This window comes from Nasonia vitripennis, chromosome 5 (assembly GCF_009193385.2).
Source record: "Nasonia vitripennis strain AsymCx chromosome 5, Nvit_psr_1.1, whole genome shotgun sequence".
NCBI classification, from domain to species: Eukaryota; Metazoa; Arthropoda; class Insecta; order Hymenoptera; family Pteromalidae; genus Nasonia; species Nasonia vitripennis.
In genome coordinates this window covers 6,942,253-6,964,511 of record NC_045761.1, presented here as the reverse complement: position 1 = coordinate 6,964,511, position 22,259 = coordinate 6,942,253, and the positions used below count along the sequence as shown (strand labels likewise).

Below are 22,259 nucleotides of genomic sequence, written 5' to 3'. Positions count from 1 at the left end.
AGAGAGAGAGCGGGCAGATTATCCACTTTAGTGTTGACGTCGGTAAGACAGAGAGCAGTGCGCTGCAGCCTTCGACTCTTTATACTATAACTCCCGATGCGTGTGCCAGTAAACAGTAATTCTGTATAATTGCTGCGGCTTCGATATGGAAATGTTTGAGCCATTGTATGGAGAGCGCCGGGGACAGGGGACGGGATTGGATGCTTCGCGCGGAGAGGATACTTATTAAGTATGCCGTGATGTGCACAAGGGACACAGGCTTGACTTTATTTATAGATGTGGCACTCTCTCCGCGGAGAACAACAGCAGCCCCGATCCCGTCCCGTATTTCCTCGGTGTGTAATATGGCAAAAACGTTCCCGTATCGAAGTCAACAATTATACTGTTGCACACACACACACACACACACACATTGCTGCGTGCTCTCTGTCTTACCGACGTCAACGCTATTATTTAATCGTAGAGCCGTAGACGCACGATAAAGGCCGGCGATTTTTGGAGGAAAAAAAGAGGCAAAACACTCAACTCTCTCCTATTTATACACGTAAATATAATAATTCATACGCATACATCGAGATTTTTTATTAACGATCGTTCTGATTATTATACCAAGTACGAAATTAGAAATATGGTTGAAAGTATACCGAACGGAGCCCAAGTTTTTACTATCGCTCCATAGCTAGAGAGCGAGAAACAAAAAAAAGAATTGTTAGTGTACGTCATGGAGCAGTAGTAGCCTTAATTTGCAACTCACCTAACGTATTTTCCATAAAGAAGCACGTAAAGTGCTAGTACAAGCATGTTCCAATTGTTCGAATTATCGTAAGACATGTTGTTCAAAGCTGTCGCCACGTAGGAGTGACAGTTGTCGCATACCAACTTGTGCTGAAAAATATCGCACGTAACATTGTAATCCGTAATAGGACATTAAGAGAAATTTATATTTATCGGCATTACCATTTTGCATTTGAAAACTTTGCTAGCTTCGTGCACCGAAGAATCCCATCCCTGAACTCCTCCCTTTGCTTTGGTATGATCCAACTGCCAGTACTTGGTCGGCCAGCCCATGGCCATGTCATCCTCGCAGACGACGTAAGGCCTCGCGAAGTCGTGGATTACTCCGTCGGAAGTCGCTATTCCCATGTGGCCCATGATGGGAAGGAAATAACTGAAATATTACGGGGTAGTTTTATAATGTACACGCAGATTTATTACAGTTTGCTAAATTACGTTAGTATGGGGATCGGTGTCCACACTACGCAAAACGGATATCTGTGCTTCGACGGATCGACGTTGAGGTTGAGAACCGGGGAGGCGGGTACGCTGGTAAAGTCCTCGACCATTTCATCGAAAAATCGAGAACCTTTTATCGAGAGACCTGCACTACCCGCTATACCTTCGACCGATTCGCGCCTTGGTCGCTTTAGCTCTGCAGAGGCTTATTGCACAAGTATGCGCATTTCACGCGCTTTACCCTCGAGCCTACTGCTATATAGAGCACATCAATTGGAGTTAAATTTTAATAAAAAGGTTATGTCGCTGTAACACCCGAGTGACGACGTAAATACGAAAATAGAACAATGTCTTATGCTTGGTATACGCGTGAGTCGCCGTTTTTAATTGAAAAGTACTTTTTCAAAAATATTCCTAAATATCGACAAAAATCAATGTCAACAAATAAGTAATTACGCAGCAGTATATGTAGGCGCGGTACGGATTAACACATTATAGCCGTGAACTGTACTGGCCTCCAGTGTTTTTGCGAGGTCACATCGATTTTGCGTGGGAATATTGTTCTTATAATCGTTATTTCAAATAATTTACTGCTAAATAAATTAATCGTATTTTCAAAACCGTTCAGCTCGTTATGTTTTCAATTCATCGGAATGACTAATTCCAGGAAACGTCATCTCAAACGTGACTTATAATGTATATATATTATGCTCTTTGTTCATTACAAGTAATCGCTCAGGTACGTATTGAAAAGCGATTGACCAATCGTTTTCCGTGTTTTTAAAATTTTCCTTTTTCTTTAGTTTATCCCGAACGTAACCAGATGGCGCTGCGCTGCGCTCACTGGGCCATTATTATGCCAAATCGATGTCGGAGATCATCGTCTGCCAGCCGTTGGATGAATAAAAACAAAACCTGACTGTGCAAAAACGTTTCCGATGGACATTTGAATAACCGGCATCGAAGTCCGACCGTTTGTTTTTGCGGGAATTCAGTGAGTTGCTTGAATTCTCTCGCCAGACGCGCAGAATATGAAGCTAGTGATCGTTACGAGTAATTGAAAAAATCCCGTTTCGATCAAAATGATGCACGACGTTACCAGCATGCCTACGTCTCCGGTTCTCGATCTCAACGTCGATCCGTCAAGGCAAAGATATCCGTTTTGCATAGTGTGGACACCTATTCCCATACTAACGTAATTTTGCAAACTTAACCTACGAACTTGTCTATATCTATGCGACGTTATCATTGTGCATCCTAACACTGCATGTACGTTTTTCAGCTATTTGTTTCCTTTCATCGGTCACATGGGAATAGCGACTTCTGGTGGGATCATCCGTGATTTTGCAGGACCTTATGTTGTTTCCGAAGACAGAATGGCTTTTGGCTGGCCAACCAAATACTGGCAACTGGACTATACCAAAGCTAAAGGCCGAGTGCAGGGGTGGGATTCCTCTGTGCACGAGGCTAGCGAAATTTACAAAGGCAGAGTGGTACAGATAAATCGGTTTTAATCAATAGATTTCATGATTATAAAAACAAGCACTGATTAGATAAGTAATTTTTCAGCACAATTTGCTATGCGACAACTGTCATTCACATGTAGCGACAGCTTTAAACTTAATGTCTTATGACAATCGCAACAATTGGAACATGGCTAAACTAGCACTGTACGTGCTTATTTTTGGAAAATATGTTAGGTAAGTTGTAAAAGCCATATAGCATTAAAAAATGTAGGTACCCTACTAATCGGTTCTTTTCTTTTCTAGTTTTGGAGCAAGAGTAAAAACTTGGGCTCCCTTCATAGTACTGATTACAATCTTATTTCTACTCTCGTACTTGTTGTAAAGTTTCATAGTTCTAGTAAGAATAAGTATGTGGATCATTTTATATCACTTTTATTAAAAAAAAATCTCGATGTACATATGTATGTAAATAGAGGTCTATCTATAAATTCTCGCGAGTGAGCATTGCATGGCAATAATTTAAGCTTTTGTAAAAGAATAGATACTTTGTACAAGGACAAAAAGTTGGATGTTTTGATTTACAAACAGGAGCGCATAATTTACATATATACTATATCCTTAATGTAAAATTTAAAGCACTGTAACTTAAAGAGTGTTCATAACATTTAACATGTGTACAAATTTGTATATATAGTAATGGCAAACTTCATTCTTCGTTCTGACTGTCCATTTCAGCGATGACACTTCGTTCTACACTAAATTCATAGTCATAGTTATCGGCGTTAATTCTTTTAATAAAAGACTCTATTTCATTTAATCGTAGTTGGTCAATGACCAAGTCCTCGTTCATGTTTCTTTCCAGTTCCTTGCAGAATTTGAAAGGTATATTAGTCAAGTAATTAGTTGGGCCTTCTTGAGAACCTTGTTTAACAAATGGAGCCATTGGCATTGATGGGTACGGAGTTATGTTACTAAGCGATGGGTACAGACTTGGTGGCTTATCATCGGCATTGGGCTCTGGTTGATTTCGTCTCTCAATAAATATGAACTCTCCGTCGTCTGATGGTGCAGGCTCTTGCGGAGAGTCAGGAGGGGAATCTCTGTGTTTCTTTTTCCCAAAAAACCAAGACATTTTCTAGAAGGAACAAGCGCACGAGCGGCGTTAAAAGTTGATCAAGATAAAAACAAAGTAATATGGTGTAATAAACTTACAGTGTAAGGTTAAGAACGTCACAAGTATCGAAATATTAGGAAAGACACTTCACAATAATGTACAACACATGTCAAGAGTGGCGAGACGCAAGTGGTCGTTGGGTCAAAACTCTTTAAAACACAAGAGACAACAATGAATGAACAACGAAAACACTGTCGTCTCGAGCCCAACAACTTCTCTGACAAAGACGTCTGTCAGTTGCGTTGCGCCTAACTCCTAAGTACCTATGTGCGCGAGTCTACTATATATACGAAGTCTTGCTAACTGAACAAAGCCAAATCAGTGAGGTTAAGCTTTATCATCTTCGTTGTATGAAATTGATACAAACGACGTCTCGGAATGTTACACAGGCGCATGTGAAAAAAATGTCTTATCAAGCAAATCTTTCCGCGTACATGATTGCGTAGTGAGATGCAGTTATTTATCGCTTTGAATACTTGTAAAAATGATATTCATATCCTGCTATTGGTAGGTCCGATTCGTTCAATACGCTAGTCAAAGCAGATATTAAAAAGTTACTGGTCTTCGATTGCGCGTTTCTAAAAATAGAAAGTGACGAGAGAAATTTTTACAAAGATAATCTGTGGCTCATAAATTATAGGAAGAAAAAACAAGTACAAATTCGATATTGGATTGTGAACTCTAATTATTATACTGTGTACAAAAGCTCCTACCAAAGAAAGCTAGTCAAAGTGAAAACTACATTCAAATGACTCGTGAAGTGAATAGTGCATTATCATTTATAAATTTATAATTATATAATTAACATCGGTTATTGTTTGTTAATCCAAGAGTGTACATTGAATAATAATTATCAAAGCCTTTATATTCAGGAATCGGGGTATGTCGATAAATATCATTATCATGCCTCAATATTAACAATAATAAAGATAATATTCTCGATTAATAATACGTAATGTTGCCATAAATTTTTTTACAATGAAAACAAAAAATAATCGAGCATTCTCATCCGCATCAAGTGAACCGGCTCTCGGTTTTATATTTAGAAAAAATCAATCTTATAAATATTCAGCGTCGCGTTACTCCTCGCAATCACAATATCTTTGCAATAATCGTCCAAAACTCTCCCACACTCTTCATCAGCTTCCTTAAAAGTGTCTAAAATCCAAAACGAGAAAATCGCAAATGTTATACCTAATTAACTGCAAAAACCGACTAAAAATCAAATCCAGCGCTCGATAAAAGCAGAGAATACCCGCGAGTATATTATATCCTTAATTCGCGAGTCTGCGGCAAGATAGCGGTGCCGTCGCAATGTTTTCGCGTCGCCGCGCTATCAGCGCGCAGACATCGTCGAGTCTCTCGCTCGCGTGGAATTTCGCCCTCGTCGAGAGAGAGAGAGAGAGAGAGAGAGAGAGAGAGAGAGAGAGAGAGAGAGACAGCAACAAAACCGCGATCAGCATCGCGCCGTGCTACAGTTTGGCATATACATACATATATATGTATACACGTAAGGAAGGGTATATATGCAGGCTGTAGAGTAGGGATTCGCACGCACACACGGACGCAACCTGCTCGCGCAGGTATGCGCGCGCGGCTTTTTTCCACCCCCGAGTTTGCTGCTGCTGCCGTTGGAGGAGAGAAGAGAGAGATACTGTTGTGTCGCGGGGCTCAGTGGCCTGGCTCTCGGTCGCGTCGCGCGCGCTCTTATCGCGCGCCAGCAGCTCGCGCTCCTAACCTCAAAACTCGCGAGAGAGTTGTTCTTTTACGTGCCGAGTGCATCCAGTGTGCTGTGCGAGAGTCTTCTCCTATATATACTTTGTGACGCGGTCAGTGAAGTTCGATCCGAAGAAGCGGAGTTTTTTCTCATTATTCCCGACGGTAGAGTGCGCGGATCCAGCTGTCGAGGAGGACGTCGTCGTCGTCATAGTCGGTGGATCACCATACCCAGGTGAGTTTTTTCGAACTCTGTGCTGTACAACGATATTTACAAAAGCGGGCACCTGTTCCTGCGCGGCTGATCGTCAATCGGGATGGGTAAAGGGAGGGAGTTCGTCTCCTGTCTTCCTCTCAGGATCAGGGTTATGCGTAGCAAAACGAGCGATGAATCGCTGACACTTGCTCCGATGTGTTTTTTTTCCCTCTCTCTCTTCCCGCATTCTTGCGCTCGCCACACTTGTGCCTCGTCTCCACTATGGTTGCGCGCGGATGAGACGCTCCGAGTATGTACTCGCGGTTATCGCGTGTTTGTATAAACAATCCTCGTCATTTAGCGCTAGAATCGAACAATATTTTCTATCGCCCATTGAGAGAGAGAGACTGCTTTGTTTACGATGCGCCTGTTGACAACGTTTAACGCCTTTTCGCGTCGTGTATACAAACCCAATAAATCTCTTTCATTCATCGAGAGCAGCGTTCGATTGAAGCACGTTACACCCTAAAATAAAATCATCGGAACACCTCCCGCACAGTCCTATATACACCACAGTGTGCGCGCGCATTTTCGCGTGTATATATATATATATATATATACACACACGTTACATCCGCACTCGGATGCTTCGCGTGCCTCGATCTCGCGTTCACTCCTCTCCTCGTATCTCGCTCTCGCAGGTTCTCTAAATAGAGACTTTTTGGCAGAGAGAAAGAGCCAATGTGCGTGTATAGGTATATATATATATATATATATATATATATAGAGAGAGAGAGAGAGAAAGAGGGAGTATTCGCGTGTGGGAGAAAGGGGAGGAAGAATGACCGGGGAGAGAGGGATTCTCGGAATCAACAGGCTTCGGGATCAGTCCGTCTCGCGGCTTATGTAAGGAGGGCAGGAATGAGGTTGGAATTCGGGGGTCGATTCTATTTCGTGAATAAATGAAATTATTGGTTGGGCGGAATGTTTGTCTGTTTTTAACGCGAATCTTACTGCTTGTGCTCTCGTTATGCAAAGCTTTGCACCGCAACGATCGATACGTCTGCAACTCCTGCGATGAAAAGAAATAAAACGGAGATTCGATAAAAGCTCCAACAGGAAGCGGTACGAAAATACGCGCATATGAGCGGGTTGTAGCGCCGGAGATAAGGGTAAAGCGAGAGATAGAAAGAGGAGCTAAATAAATAATCGCGGTTTATACCGACGCTGCTGGAACCGCCGACCGAGGAGAAAGGGGGATGATGATCCCTCCTATTAATAGGCTCCTCCGCGTCTGTCGATAATTAATTTAACCCAATCAGATTTCAATCCAGAATTAGAGCGTGAAATTTTCGTTTCTCGCGCGCCCGGCGGGATAGACGAGAGAGAGAGAGAGAGAGAGAGAGAGAGAGAGAGAGAGAGAGAGAGAGAGAGCGAGCATAATACTTACCGATTCTTCCAACGCCCCTTGATTTCCGCTCTGCTATAACGTCGATCTTCTTTAATACCTTCTCTTATATAATAGGAGTCTTTTTCTTCGCGTAGCGTAAAATGAGAATAAATACGTGTTGGCAGGTTACTTAATTGAATTTTGATGAGTTGTGCGCGAAAGAACAGATTTCAGGCATTTAATAATTTGCCGAGCTTGAGTCAGAGTAGGATTTAAAATAGAATCTGTTGACTTTGCTATTAGACATAATTATGCAGGTGATCGTTCAAAAAAAAAAACGTCACTTTTTTCGTGGTGTAAAAATAAACGAAGCGATGTTAGAAATTAGCATACGTTTCCCGTGCAAAAAATAAGCGAGCGTTTCTTCTCGATTACTATATTCAACGAACGCGTAAATTATGGGAACTTCTTTCAACTCTTGGCTTATTGAGTCACAGCGAGGCGTGTTTAGACTTATCACGAACTCGATTCGCAGAATAATTTGAGGAAACTCTTAAACTATTTGAACGATTAAATTACTTTAGAGCAACGGTGTTCACCTTTAAATTCATTAAAAGGCATGATAATAATAAAAACACAAAATACTACCTTTTGATTGGCTGAAGGTAGGCGAAACTTTATGAGTGTACTCTCTGCTCAGCACATGTTGTGCGTTTAAAAAGTTTTCGAATATTTTTCAAATATTTGCACTTATCCACACCTATTTTACATAAGCTTTGAAAAAGAAAAATCAATACTCTTCAAGCAACGGTGGTAGTTTATAAATAAGTTCGTATGTAAATAGACGCGATAAATTGATTATGAGTGTCTGCGACGTGCGCGAGAAACACTCGGTGGCTCCGATGAAATTGGTGCATATTAGATAACGTAAAAAATTATTTTTTATTGAAATTGAAATGGCATATATTTTCGAGCGCTTTGAATATTTAAACGTCGAGTAGTAATATTTCTTTGCCATCAAAATTATTAATCCACCGTCCACTCTTCAAGTTAAAATTTCATCTCCCATTTGAGTTAAAAGTGGAACTATGTTATGGATTAAATTTTTACTGTCTGGCCACGACGATCGAGGCAGACGACATATGTGACAGCTTACTCTCGTTTTAATAAAAGGATATTTTTAAAATAAGCTCGTAAATATTGCAAAATTTGTTATTCAGAACAAATTTATAAATTTCAGTGGCAACTAAGACGCATGTGACGCGTAGAAAAATTCATCGAGGGTGGTAAATGCAGTGGATGGCGGATGTTCAAGCAAGCAAGGATGTCCGGCGATCACCCTCCCACAAATTCCCGCCTGAACACAACAGCTAAAGGTAAGAAAATAGCTTTGAAAAATATACCTGACTTTGGCCGATTTGTTTTCTTCACAAGCCCGTATAAGCTCGGTTCACGGAACTTCATACGATACTATAGTATAGAATGACAAGCTTTTTTTCGTCAATCCGAGATAACCCAATTAAAGTCATTATACTGATACCGTAGTAGGTACTTGCGCAATCAGCTCTATATATAATAAACGTCACGTAACATTTTTTGATTAATCGATCGTTTTCAGTGGCCTGATTACAAAATTGTTTTACTCGTATACGTGATTTTAATCGCTTGCGCGTATCTCGACCACGAGATGTTGCACAGCAAGGAAGTGTATGTAGACCTCAATATGGTGTACGCTTACTCTATACTCGAATATTGTCAACAATATAACGCAAAAGTTAGTCACCAGCGCAACAATATCGATGTCAAATCGATTAATCGAAAAGTTAGGCAATCTCTCAGCTAATAACACACAGCAAACAACAATTATCATCGTCAAATCGAGAAGTGTGATTAAGAAGTTTTTCGCCGTTTCGCTCGCGTCATCCGACCCTGACAATCAGGAAGTCGAGCAAAAGATTCAAAGCGCACGCAACTACGCTAATAGCAGGCGGATTATCTTGGTTTATAAATTAATTTTCCCGCTGCACAGACTTGTGAAACGATCTACAAGAGTCGGGTTTCTGTTGATTTTCTTCTTTTTTCCGTGACTCCACAAGCGCAAAAGCATATAGAAAGAGAGACGCTTCGTAATTGATAGGAAAAACGAACGTCGCGACGACTTGTACGATATACCTGACAATGGACTAAAAAAGCATTACAGACGACGTCAATGGTATTCGCCGTTTTTGTTTAAACGCCTGCGAATGGAGTTTTGATTGACATTTGTTTTACCCTCCGTTTCTTTGCAGTCAAGAGTGATTGACTTCTTATGCAAAATTATTGATGCTCGCGTTGTTGAAACAATACCGTCTGGGCTCTCTGTATGCGATTTATACGATGTGCTGAATATTGTTAATTATGCTTGCCTTCACTCTGAGACAATTCATTCATTCTTTAATTCAATGCAACTTTATTTACATGAAAATTCCACAACACCAGGAACCCAATAGTTTTCATATCCTTACCACTTTTTGCAACACAGGCTAATTCTCGTCTTATTCCTAAAATATACCCCACTGCGCAACGCCAATTACCCATGTAGTCCGCGAAACGAAAGGAGTAGCTCATGTTCCCTAATTACGCCAATAAACAGTGCATCAATGATTTTGCACAGAGTATCTGCGAGTCTAAAAATAGAGCGAAAAAAGACGCGGGTAACGTATCCGCGCATGCACGCATATACGTGTGTTTGCGAAAGCAGAAAGAGAGAGAGAGAGTGAGAGAGAGAGGCGCGACATAAAGTTGTATTTTTGCATCGCATTTAGTCGATGTTTCGTTGAACAGCCTCGTCTGCTACTGATGCAGTGTATTTGTGTAACAGACGCCACAACAACGGCTAGTACAGTGACATTTCAATCGATATGCAGCTTTGTATAACTTCTAGCGCTCTGCGTTTGTTGATTCGTTTTATGTGTAACTTTTTAAAGCAGACCTTATGTAAAATTACGATGTAGAATCGTATTTAATAGCCTATCGTTTTTAGAAGTGTAATTAATGATGTAATGTCTGGAAGGGTTATACTTACATTAATTAACGCATATACATTGGTTTCCATCGCGAAAATAAGGGTGGATCGTTACGTTCAGCAAAGATTCGGAATTGGATTTAACTGTTATAAGACGGTTGAGTAAGCTTCGTTCGTCAGGCAGTATATTATTAGTCGTGATTCGAAGAAGAACACCATGTTAATTATGTTAACTGTTTCCATAAGATACCTTATGAAATTACACAATCCAAACGAACCATAACAATTCCTCTGAAACAGCGTTGTCGTCTCTCGCAGGAGCAGATGATCCGTACAAATATGAAGATGCTATACTAGCTCGTTATGACAAAACGTATTATGCAACGGTGCAAACGAACAGTCAGATAATACTCACGTTCCAGAACGGGATGAATACGAAGCGAAGACAGCAGAACTTTTCCATTTACTTTTTTTATTTCGAGCAACCAGAAGCGTCCTCTCTGCAGAGAAGAACGAATTGATTATACGTCGCTTGGAAAACTCAGAAGCTTGTAAAGTTTAGAATTCAGGAATCTTTCAAGGTGAAACGGATTTTCCGCGCGTGTTGCAATATTTTTAGCTCTCCTCATAATTGAGTCGTATCTATGATAATTTTTTGTTGGTTAGTCAGCTCTTTTTTTTTAATAAAAGTTAGTATGCAAATATAATGTGTATCGTAGGAGGATAATTAAAGACGAAGGTCACATACAATGCAGGATTCGTGTTCCCATTTTTCATCCAAAACTTTTTTTATTCAATTAGAATCCGCCTAATTGATCGCATTTAAAAAAAAACAAGCTCGCTCACGCCCCAATACGCAATAACCAATCCAACCCTCAATTATTCTCACCCCATCAGCAGCTATAAAATCCCACGTATACGCGAGAGCGAAACAACTCGCAAATCAACGAACCCATCAAGCTTGAAGTTAATCCACAAAAAGAGACGAGTTACGAGCCACCCCCGACTGTCCATTCCACCCTCACGTGATCGGCACCGCTCGTGCAGCAGCGACATTCGAAGGTCATCCTATTTTTAGTGGGTCGCTGGGGTAGCAGCGCAGCAAAATGCATCGAGCCGCTCTGCTCATTATCTCCACTCGGTCAAGCTGCTTCTTGAGGGCTGATGAGAGAGGGAGAGTATAGAGATATGTGCGTGTGCACGCGTTGCTAGGCTCCGTAAGGGGTAGTGAAGCGTTCCATGACGACGGCGATGGTGCTAGCTTTGCGGAAGGATTTATTTTTAGTCGAAGGATCTTTGTCTATATTTATAAAGCTGGGTGGAAAATAGACGCGCGGCTATTTCCGTCGCTATGCAGTTTGAGATTTCATTAAAATGATCCTTAGTTTTATTACATTGTTATTGTGGTTGGATTATTTTAAGAGGAACTTGGCTTTTGGATAAATTTAAACCGGGCTGCGCTGTGGCTGTATACTGAGAAAAATATAAATACGTCCGTGGTGGGCCAAAGCAAAGGATGTATACAGGAGCCGCGTAGTATCGGACGTTTACTTTTAGAAATTATCGATGAATTTAATTATAAACGACGCGTCGCTCAAGTCTTGACAAAGTTTATTTTCGTTCGAAAAGCTTGATTAAAAATTAACGTTTACAATTTGCATATTTCACGTCGCGCGTGGTTTGTCAATGTCGTGCACATTTAGTGTTATGTCTCGAAGCATGAAAATGCGTAACGCTTGATTGAGAATATGACGTTATTATTTGATAAGTCGCTATTTTTAAACAAAAGGATTTGGTCACGCTATCCAGGCCGGAAAAATTCATCAATCTTTTATCAACTATGACATATACAGAAATTTAAAAATAGAAAAGTCTCAAGGAAAAGCCTGATCAATTTTCCCACGGACGTACATGATTATGCCATATCAACCGAATGGTAACGTGATAGTCACGTGATTGTGGCGAGTCGTTAAAACAAAAATTGAAAAAAAAACAATCGCACACTCACCATCACCCGTTTCAATGTTCCCGGTCATCCGACCGCAGCGCGCGACGATCACTCGAAATTCACGGCTTGTATAATTGTAGCAACGGATTCGCGAAACGCGGCGAAGGTCGCTGTGTACACACTCGCCCACGCGGTTAGCCGCGATTTTTCCTGCTCGGTCGCGGGCACGGAAAAACTAAATTTAAAACCGGGCTCGCGGGCCAGGACGATAACATGAATGAAATACGCTTCCGCTTGGGCTATTCCGCGGATTTTTTCTCGCTGGTTTCACCAAGTCGAGCTTTTGGCATGAATTTCACGATGCGTAGTTGCTGATTTATGCAGTGTCGGAGTGGGGACATGCGTGTGAATGAAGGGGATAATTTATGTATTGTTTGTTCAACGGACAATAAAGTTTCGCGGACGATTATTTCATTGAGTCAATAAATTTTGAATGTCTTCACTACTGGTCTGGTTCGACTTTGCACGGAGGAATGTTGTTTTATTGAATTTCGCGCTCTCTAAGTGTTGTCCAAGTGGGATTTATTATTCACGTGGGATCGATCGTCTCGCGTGAAAACTTTTAATTTTCCACACTTCAATCTTGATTTACTTTTAAAAGGAAATCAAGCTCGCAGAAGTCTTCTATCAGTAATTAGAACTAAATCAATCGTTAATCCCGACTCTCCTCTATTTATAGCCCTTTTTCCTTCAATTTCCCTCGAATCGGGTCGGCCGACTTTTGTTATGCTCTCTTCGTCTTTGTCTGGTGCGAAAATGCGCGTATCGCCGCGGAAAGTCGAAATTAGGATCTCGGCTCTGGCAGAATTCCACATGAATGAAGAAGATTTTGGCGGCTAACTGGACGCACCTCGTAAAGGAGGTGGAGAGTGGAATCGCCGCGACGAGGGAGAGAAGTCTGGTCGTTGTGAAGTGAGTGGTGCTCTTTTTTGCGAAATTTTATGGGGATACCGGGACGTCTCTCTTCCTCTCGTAAAACTCGGCTTGGGAGACTATTTTTGCGTGCAGTGGAAGGGCTTCTGAGAACTCGCCGTGTAAGGCGTGTATTTCGGTTTGAATTTTATGTGTTCAGCGTATATTTATAAAATATTGCATTAAACCTCTCTGCCTTGTTCTCATCATATCATGAGAAGAGAGTATATATGCGAAAGCCAACGAGTTCCGGTGTCAGCTGTGCGGAACCGCACATCGTCGCGGGAAGTCGATGATGTCATTCCGCGTGTGCCCTTGCACCGACTCGATTCCGCGAATCCCGGGGTTAAAATTGGCCGCTCCCCATACGAAGACTCTTGTTTTTCTGCATGGCGTTTATTTAGACGCGACGCTTTTAAAAATGCCGGAGAGACGGAAATATCGCCAACGAATGTGTGCGGGTTTTCCTATGACACGATGTGTCATGTACACAGTTCTGTCTTTATATTTCGGTCGATCGTCGAGTCGAAAACTCGCGTGAATGAATCCATTGATGGCATCGAGCTATGTCGATAATCCTGTCAACAACAACGACAACTGAATTTACAGTTCGCGTTTCAGAAGATGACACCAGTTAAAGTCGACCATCCGTATACACTCAGCGGAAAACAGCTCGACAGGGGCGTAACAAATAGTCATCGGTAGTAAAACTAGTACATACGTACACACAAATCGAACGGCAAGCTATAGCAGCAGGAAGCTCGGCTAGAACGACGACTCTCAACGACGACGACAACAAACAGCCGCCGCGCATTTCGCCGAGAATAAATCGCGGGTGGCGGGGGTTTGTCCGTTCACCGAAATAGAATATCACCACCACTGTACCGGTCATATCGCGCCGGAGTTAACGACTCGCGAAGAGAGACATCGTTGATAACTTTGCTTTCCCATATGCTAGATGTGGTTCGTATAATATAGTCTAGGTATACGTTTGAAGAAATTTGGATACGAATCGCCGCGCGAAATCGCAGAGTCGCAGCTTTCATTTTTTTCCTCCCCAGCTCTCCATAAGCATGACCGATTCCCCTCCATTTCTCATCAACCAAGACTCGCGGTTATGGAGATGGATCGCTAACGATTTTTCTCCTAAAAGTCTTTCTCTCCCAGCCCACCTCATCGTGCACCCTTCCTTCCTCTCTTTCTCTCTCTTCGCGGCGTTGCCTCTTTCCGCGGAATGTTCTCGGGTGGTTATTTTTAGCCCGAGCCAGGAATAGCCGACAAGGCCGTGCGCGGCGATTGCGAAAGAATCGCGCGCGCGAGAGCGAGAAAGCTAATTATTCTTTTATTGGCCAATAATCTCGAGTCTCTGTCTTTCTCGCGCGCGAGTGCATGTGTGCGAGAGCGCACGTCTAGCTCTATACGCCCGCGAAAGCTCCGTGGAGCTGGACTGCGTACGTTTCCTTGTTGATGTTGCAAAGTGTCTGTTTGCATTGGAATCTATTTGGATAGTTATAAATTATACGGTTGAAGGATACTCGGGCATAATCGTCGAGAAGGTGATTGAGAATAATGGCAAAATTTGGCAAAGGCCATTGATAACCCCGTATCGCTGCTCTCGTTACGTCTCTCGTTGAGAGAGCAATTACTTCTCTCGAATTAGTGCACAGCCTCGCACTTTCTCGGGCTACAGGCGATTGTATGAATTAGCCTCCTTGTGTTTGGCCATAAATTGCCCGTCCGTCAGTACAAGTTTGACAAGGATTTTCCACGTGTTCACTGTCAGTCTGTTATAGGGCTGCGTGAATGATGCCAGTTGGCAGCGCGTATGCTCGAGTCGGATGAAAACATGACGACTCCCAGCTTCATCCGCACCTCTCTCTCTCTCTCTCTCTCTCGTCTTGCGATGCTCTTGTGCTCTCTCTTTCTCTTGTTTTTCCACGAGCGTTCGTACACTCTCCAGTTGAGAGTCATTACGCTCTAGTTGTGGTTGGATCGAGGTATAGTTATTATTGGCTTATAAGAACCTTCGCTGTGCTTTGTGATTGAATAATGACGAATCGATGCAAAAGTGATAATCGTTACACAACATCGCTGAACTTCCGCGTTCAAATCGTGCGTCTTGAAGTCAGAGGTCTCGAAAGGAACGTAAAAGGCATTACGCGCGCGTTTTAATTTATTCACTTTTTTGCCGGCGACACGTCCGTTTTGCATTTACAAAAAAGTCATTACAATACAATTAACAGAGCTTTGTGCGCACTATTTCATCTCTTCTGATAGGTGTATAAATAAACTCGTGTGTATAGCCAAGGACAATCTACCAAGTCCATTGACCTGCTTATACGTCTCTCAAGACGAATGTGTAACAGCGCGATGGAATTTTACAAGTCCCACAGCGCGCCTTACATATACTGTACTTTATGCCCTTGAGAGAGGCTGCCCAAACGACTACACATCGTATCAGCTCATTCTAATGATAAAAAACACACGTTATTAAAAATAATAGCGATTCAATATCATCCCAGAAATAGAAATTCTCAAGCCGTACAACCAATCAGCCTCCGCTGCATATCAAAGAAATCGCCTGATCCGCGACGTCCCGCAACTTAACCATCGTCAAAGTTCCTCAACAGCAACATGCCACGACGTCTTTAAACATTCTAAGCTCGTTGCACAACCCGGCTTACGCAACGTTCAACAATAAGGCGCCCGAGCTCCGCCGCGTATTTCCGCGAGGTTATAAATAAACCCACTTGGTTATGCTCGGCATTATGCATGCGCACAAATTTACGCGCTTATACTTACCCGCGAGAGAGTCTTCGTCGTCGCGTCCTACGAGACTATCACGACGACGAGGAACGTTGTGTTGCTGCTTCGCTGGTATTTATGTAAGGCGGACACGCTTACTCGTGTCTGACTAAACGCGGCATTGATCTACTGAGGGGATGCTGCTGGGCTTTTCTAGGGACTTTTTTTTAATATTTATTTCTAATTCGATTGTTGCTTGAGAAGGCGAAGCCGTTAAGTGGATGCGCTCTCTCAAGTGTTGCTGAAAATGTCTATTTTATTGATCCCAGCTTTCGGATCAATTAAGCGTTTATTTCGGTTGGCCTGTTACACGCTCGATGGTGTGCGAGAAATCGCTATTAGAGATTGACTTTTACAGCGCGCAATTAACTGTGGCGAAAATAGTTCTTCAATTTGTCCACGAGGTTAGCTCTCGTATAATGAAATAACCGATGCACTCGAATTCACACACGCTTTGCGCAAGATATTAGTTTTACGATTCTGGAAATCGAGAATGCCTTCTGATAACGATTTTTTTGAAAACGAAAAATCCAAGGATAAAGTCGATCTCGAAATAACAAAAAAAAAAAAAACATTCTCCGCATTGATATCGTACGTTCGTGCGCGCGTGCGAAATCGATCACGTCCTTAGAGACTAACCGGTTCTCCTGCACTTACATGCTTTTACTGCATTGTCTATAAATAGCCTTTGATGAATAGGCTCGTAAATAACGAATCATTACTTTAAACACATCATTGTTGGTAAAGTGATGTAACGTTGTAACACTCGCGACGAAAATAGCTCAGGCGCAGTATATAGTTTTAGTTTTTAAAATAGTCGTTTATATCTCGGCAATCACACCCGCGATGATTTTTCTTCTCGTCTATAAGAGCCTAGTTTATTCCAGAGATTGTTGAGAGATTACCTTTCTCGAATCGGGTTTCCACGACGACGAACCTAATTAATCGCCAAACTGGCGCTAGATATTCCTAACCGAGTTATATGTACCAGCTGGAAAAGGAAGCCCGACGCGATAACGCGATTTTGAGTTTCCTTACGCTCTCGCCTACGTCTATAAATTATAGGACTTGGCGCGCTTGGACGCCAATTCGATTTTCTAGATTTCCCATGTAATTGCTAATAACAACTTCCTCTGCCTTAAAATTCCCGATGGCAAAATTTTGTACAAACACAATTACACTTTTATAAGCATTTATTGATGTTTTTGGACAGTTATGCGAGCAATAATAAAAACGTCATCGTATTTTTGTTTTTCAGGTAAGCTGCACAGAGAGAACATCTGCACTTTGCAAATCCTCCGCGGCCTTGCGAGTCGTGAGTTTGCATGCAACAATATCATAATATTAGTTTTAAAAATGTTAATGCAATATAGCGCAGCGTCACTGCGATCGAGCGAGTCGATAAGCCAGTATAACGATAAGAGCGATAACGTCGATCAAAATCGCGAGATGTTGAAAAAAAAAGACCATTTATAGACCCGTATCGATCGGACGATTAAAGATGATTGTTCGAGCGTATATTTCACGCGTTTCGTAACGCGCGTCGAGAGTGTTTGTACAGTATTTGCTTAATTTTCGGATGATTAAATTTATTCGATCTTCGTCGCGATTGCGCGGATAAAAACAAAACGCAATCGCGATGATTACATTTATTGAACGCGGATGAATACGCAGATAAACGGCGATTTCACGCTCGCCGCACGTGTTGCCCCTTGAATTAATCGATCGTTTTATAATTTGGAAAAAATAAAATAAAATAATAACTTAGTCGAAAACTCTAGTCGGAAAACTCTAGTCGGAATTCACAGCGAACAACGAGTGCAGTGTCGCGCGCGTAAAGGGGCATGGAATTTCTGCGTCTTTCGTAATGGCCATTTATAGCACGACGACACGCGTTGCCTCGCAATTATTGTAAACAACTCGGTACGCGTGGTCTCCTCGATATTCGACGACGAGATAGAGGAATTTCAAAATTCCGTTTGGATTTTTCACTAAAATTGAAACTCGGATATTTCTTGTGCAGTTTGTCCCAAATCCGCGTCTTTTCGCCTTTACGACGCGTATTCGGCCGATGTGTTTATACCGATAGCTACGGCGCTGCAGGTGCAGTTTGTTTTAGCAGCGAAGACGTTTATTTATGGAGAAGAGTAATTTATCGAGGACTGTCGTTATAGACTTCATTGTTAATTGACATTGCACTAAGGAAAAGCAATTCATTCCTTTATGTGTGCGCAGTGTATACATGGAAGTATGCGCCGAACAAAGCGCCTATTATGGTTTCATCTTGCGCGGGACTGTACGTATTATACAATTTCTGCGGTTCATCGATTTTCCTCTACACATTTATTGTCGCAACACCGTTAAGAAATATTTTCATTCGAATCGCGCGCGTGACTGCGGACGAAAAAAGAATCGCGGACGTGATTTTTCAAACGGTCGTACGATAAACTTGCGCACATCTATACGCAGCAGCGATATCGTCGTTTTCTATTTAAAAACGCGGCGCTCGAAGCGTCGTCGAACTGCAAAAAAAAAAAAGAACGAATCGCCAAGACGCCAGAAAATTATGCAAAACATCGCGGAAGTCGTTTGCGCGCGTCTCTTTTTGCACACTGCGCTGCAGGCGGCCGCGACATTGTCAACAATGAGCGAGGCATTAAGAACAATTTTTTTTAACGCGTAATTAGCTGCGGATCGTGATGAATTTGCGCGAGCGTCTTTTGTAATGAATGTGTCGTCGGCGCAAACAAAGCCTCGTTCGGCTTGGACAAGTGGGATGTGTAGAATCGGCATTCGTTACACATTTCATTATAACCTAATAAACAATTATAAAAAAACAAAATCAAAATTTAATCGTCATATTCGTGTGGAGCCAATGACGCTGCGAAAGAAAAAAAAAAGTTTCTCACACACGATAACACAGAGACGAATCGAGCGCGCGAGCAAAGTTTGCCGCTCGAACAAAGTACAAGGCACGTCCCTCGACTCTCTTTCTCGGCGTTGCAGTCAAGCGCAGGCTTTCGTACGTGTATAATACGACGACGGCCGCTTTAATGACTTCTTTGCGACTATAATTATCTTCCTCGTATACACACTCATTGTGCGCGCGCGCGTGTATACGTCGTCGCGGAACTTGCCTCGTGCGCCGCCGCTGCTCACCTGTTAATAGGATCAGCCGAGGGTAGCTTTATAATCGCGCGAAAATGAATTCGTAATCGACGGTATAGCCTAATCGCTGCTCTGGGCTGAGTTGACTTACTTATTGAATTGCAAAAAAAAAAAAAACAACAATCCGGGTGGTGGGCCCTCGACGTGTATAAACAAACTTATGTAAATAATAAATCGCCTTACATAACCCGCGCTGTGGAGTCATGAAAATTTAAAAGACTATACCAGCGGGTATAACTCTCGCGCGTGATGTCACTCCCCGCGCGCGCGCGTCACGAGTGCATTGTAAGCTCTACGTCCCCCGCAATAACGTCACCGAACTCAGCGTCCGCTAATTGGGTATCCCGCGCGACGACGCACTGGGCATAAACAACGACTGGTATATAGAGGAAAGGGCAGATATAACACGTCACACACCTCGTCTGTTATTACGACGTCTGTTTCTGTATGCAGCAGCATGATCTGCGCACGGAGAAAAAAAAACACACCTGTTGACCACGTGTCCGCGGACCTGTTCTATAATCTGGCTTGAAGCCAGAGCTTTGCAGATTTTCTTCTCTCGAATCTCCATTGATAAGCGCAATTTGGGCATGATATCGATAGTTCATTGATTTATGTGTGCGACTGAATGCCTCGCGATTGGAGTGTTCCACTCTGGAGGGGAAAAACTGATGCGAGCGTGTAATGAATCAATAGCGTAATTACTGACAATAGCTAATGAAAACGTGTGTATACGAAGGGAGATGTGTAATACATAATTCAATTTAATTTCAACGCATGAAGCTCTTTGTATTCCCATTAATTTCAGTGCGGGAATCGTTGTGTATACGTTAAGGGAGTGAGAGAGAGATAGAAACACAATTTTCTACGATGTATTCCACGTAGCCATTAAACTCGAGAATCGCTGAGTCAACGATGAAATAATTTTCCGAAAAGCAATCGTGAAAAATTTGGCGTAGAAAAAACGCGACTTGCATTATTAAGGCCGATAAAAAGATAACGTTCCTGAAATGAAGGAGCTATATAGGACCTTGAGAAAATCTTATAATATACTCGCGGGGACGGTGTTGGTTCCGAAAAATCAATAGACGCCACATTCCGTACATCGTTAAATAGCCAGCAACGTATTCCGCGCACGTGACCGTAATCGAGGGGGGTCAGCTCTGCGGAGAGAGTATAATACTCGTATACACATACCGAGAAAAACGCTTCTCTATTTACATTGAAAATTTATACATCGCGAGCACGAATGAGTTACACGTTATTACTTTTTGCGCTCTCTCTCTCTCGATTCTTTTATAATACCCCACGCGCGAGCTTATCGTTGCCACCTCTGCATCGGCTAACAGCACGACGACACGAAATGGTCTTTATTTTTTATTTTTAAATGTAGAGCTTGATAAGCTTCGAACGAGACGGCATTTTTCGCTATTTAATATTATATAAAACGAACGCGAATTACGGTTGAGAAGAGAAGGAGAGGCAATTTTTCCCAGCTCTTCGGCCGACCGGAAGCCTTAATCTTTGAAGAAACTCGACAAGTCGCAAGGAAGTGCGCAGCGAGCTTTCAAAGACAGGCCCGAAAGCAGGTGGTTATTTCTGTCGCGCGAGAAAGCTCGTAGCCGCGCGATCTCACACACATGCACGTGGCTTCGTTTCGCTCGTAAATCACGCCCCCACTGCGCTCTTTTGTAAGATTTATATAAAAAAGATCAAGGCCCGAGAGCTTTGAATCGGGAGAGTTGAGACAGCGCTGTAAAGTTCTTTTTCGTTTTCTTCTATGCTTCTTCTTTGGCTGACTTTGTGTGTGTGTGTGTGTGTGTGTGTGTGTGTGGTTGAGCTGTTGGTTGGAAAGAGGCGAGGAAGCGGACTTTGTTTTAATTTATGGGCGATAAATAATTAACGGAATGTACTGCGGATCGGAAATTGTGGGCAGTACGGGCTGATAATCACATCTCTGTACACTGGGTAATTATTTACTCGAAGAATAATTTAACGCTTCGAAGCCTTCGCTATAGGTTGAAGTGTAAACATCGCTTTGGTAGGGAATTATTGAACAAAAATAAGCCTTTTTCATAGAATTTTTATCAATGAAGTGCTGTTTCTGAAGCTATATGCGAGTGACTTTTTATTGATAATTTACATGATTTGAACTGTTTCATGAACCTATATGTGCTTCAATCGTTATGAAAAAGAAATAGATTAAAAAAAAAAAAACAAACCTATAGAAATTAATCCAACGGGAGCCAAAACGTAGATACCGCGCATGTACCCTCGTATAAGGAGGCTGATAAAAAAGAGCGCTTATTTATTCGTGTGCGTACGCGTGCACGTGCGCGGCCGATCGATGATGTCGACGAGTCTTCGGTTTGGCCTTCGCCGACGTCTAGTATTATAACTCCGGGGGTAGCACAGTAGTAAGTAGTAGCACAAGCCGCCTCGAGAAAAAGTTGGAGAAGGAAATAAAAGCAAGACAGCTGTAGCAGCACGTGGACGCGCGGAAATAAGAGAAGTACATAGTGCTGAGCAAAAAACAGAACTTGTTAAGGTATTACGCGGAACTTTGCTCGCGAAGGGATTCTTTTTTCAAAATTTCAGCACATTAGTTTCCTCTTAATAGTTTCCATCGTTTCGTAGATGATTGTGAAGTTTCGACTCATACATTCCCAGCAATTTTGAATGAATGAAGTACAAATGGAAATGACTGAATCGATATCGATAGGGAAATTGTAAAACCCTCAATTACGATCGGCGGTCGCAAGGTCGTCGTCGATTTAATGCCCTCTGGAATTCCAATTTTCCGAAATCACGCTCAATCAAGCGAGCAATCGGAAATTACCCATCCACCGTCGTGTGCCGTACAATCTATACACTCGCATCGCGATGAAAAAGCCTTCCCTCTTTTCTTCGTAAAAAACGGATCGATTCAATCAATCAAAGCGCCATCAACGCAACGAAGCAATTCACTAAAAAAAAATAAAAAATAATAATAAACACTGCACAGACACTCATCGTCGCCTCACGTGCGAAGAAGAAGCGGCTGGGCTCGCGCGAATGATAAATCACTTATTTCGTGAAACGGCGCCGCGTTTGTGTGCAGGCGTTCTCGCGAGGGGTGGACCCTGTCATGGCCGTATGCGAGTGTTCCCATAGCAGCATTGACCGATTCTATTTATAAATCCTACTC

The 22,259-nt window shown here is 42.3% G+C and overlaps 4 protein-coding genes and 1 long non-coding RNA gene across 12 annotated transcripts in view; 3 read left to right on the top strand and 2 right to left on the bottom strand.

Annotated features, from left to right (window-relative positions):
* Positions 1-447: 447 nt before the first annotated feature.
* On the top strand, positions 448-3,516 carry LOC100122280 (transmembrane protein 222). The gene is made up of 6 exons (XM_016989395.3): positions 448-544; positions 1,901-1,972; positions 2,037-2,428; positions 2,516-2,726; positions 2,803-2,933; positions 3,003-3,516. The coding sequence occupies exons 3-6, from the start codon at positions 2,316-2,318 to the stop codon at positions 3,079-3,081; spliced, it is 534 nt and encodes a 177-aa protein (XP_016844884.1). The 5' UTR covers positions 448-544; positions 1,901-1,972; positions 2,037-2,315; the 3' UTR covers positions 3,082-3,516.
* LOC116417750 (transmembrane protein 222) lies at positions 521-1,887 on the bottom strand. Its single transcript, XM_031932609.2, has 4 exons — positions 1,231-1,887; positions 958-1,168; positions 755-885; positions 521-679 (listed from the first exon to the last, which is right to left on the bottom strand). The coding sequence occupies exons 1-4, from the start codon at positions 1,341-1,343 to the stop codon at positions 604-606; spliced, it is 531 nt and encodes a 176-aa protein (XP_031788469.1). The 5' UTR covers positions 1,344-1,887; the 3' UTR covers positions 521-603.
* Positions 3,114-4,818, bottom strand: LOC100114386. The gene is made up of 2 exons (XM_001607731.6): positions 3,912-4,818; positions 3,114-3,834 (listed from the first exon to the last, which is right to left on the bottom strand). Exon 2 carries the CDS (start codon positions 3,829-3,831, stop codon positions 3,406-3,408), a length of 426 nt encoding a protein of 141 aa, XP_001607781.1. The 5' UTR covers positions 3,832-3,834; positions 3,912-4,818; the 3' UTR covers positions 3,114-3,405.
* Positions 4,819-4,929: 111 nt separating this feature from the next.
* Positions 4,930-22,259, top strand: part of LOC100122308 (histone deacetylase 4) — a 66,517-nt gene continuing 49,187 nt past the window's right edge. For all 8 annotated transcript variants that reach the window (XM_032600748.1, XM_031932598.2, XM_032600746.1 and 5 more), the window contains exons 1-2: positions 4,930-5,824; positions 8,416-8,551. In XM_032600748.1, the coding sequence (XP_032456639.1) occupies positions 8,482-8,551 (70 nt within the window). In that variant the 5' untranslated portion in view covers positions 4,930-5,824; positions 8,416-8,481. The remainder of the gene's footprint in view (positions 5,825-8,415; positions 8,552-22,259) is intronic.
* LOC116738608 lies at positions 13,051-22,049 on the top strand. Its single transcript, XR_004345046.1, has 2 exons — positions 13,051-13,099; positions 17,163-22,049. It is a non-coding gene; the product is annotated as an uncharacterized LOC116738608 (long non-coding RNA).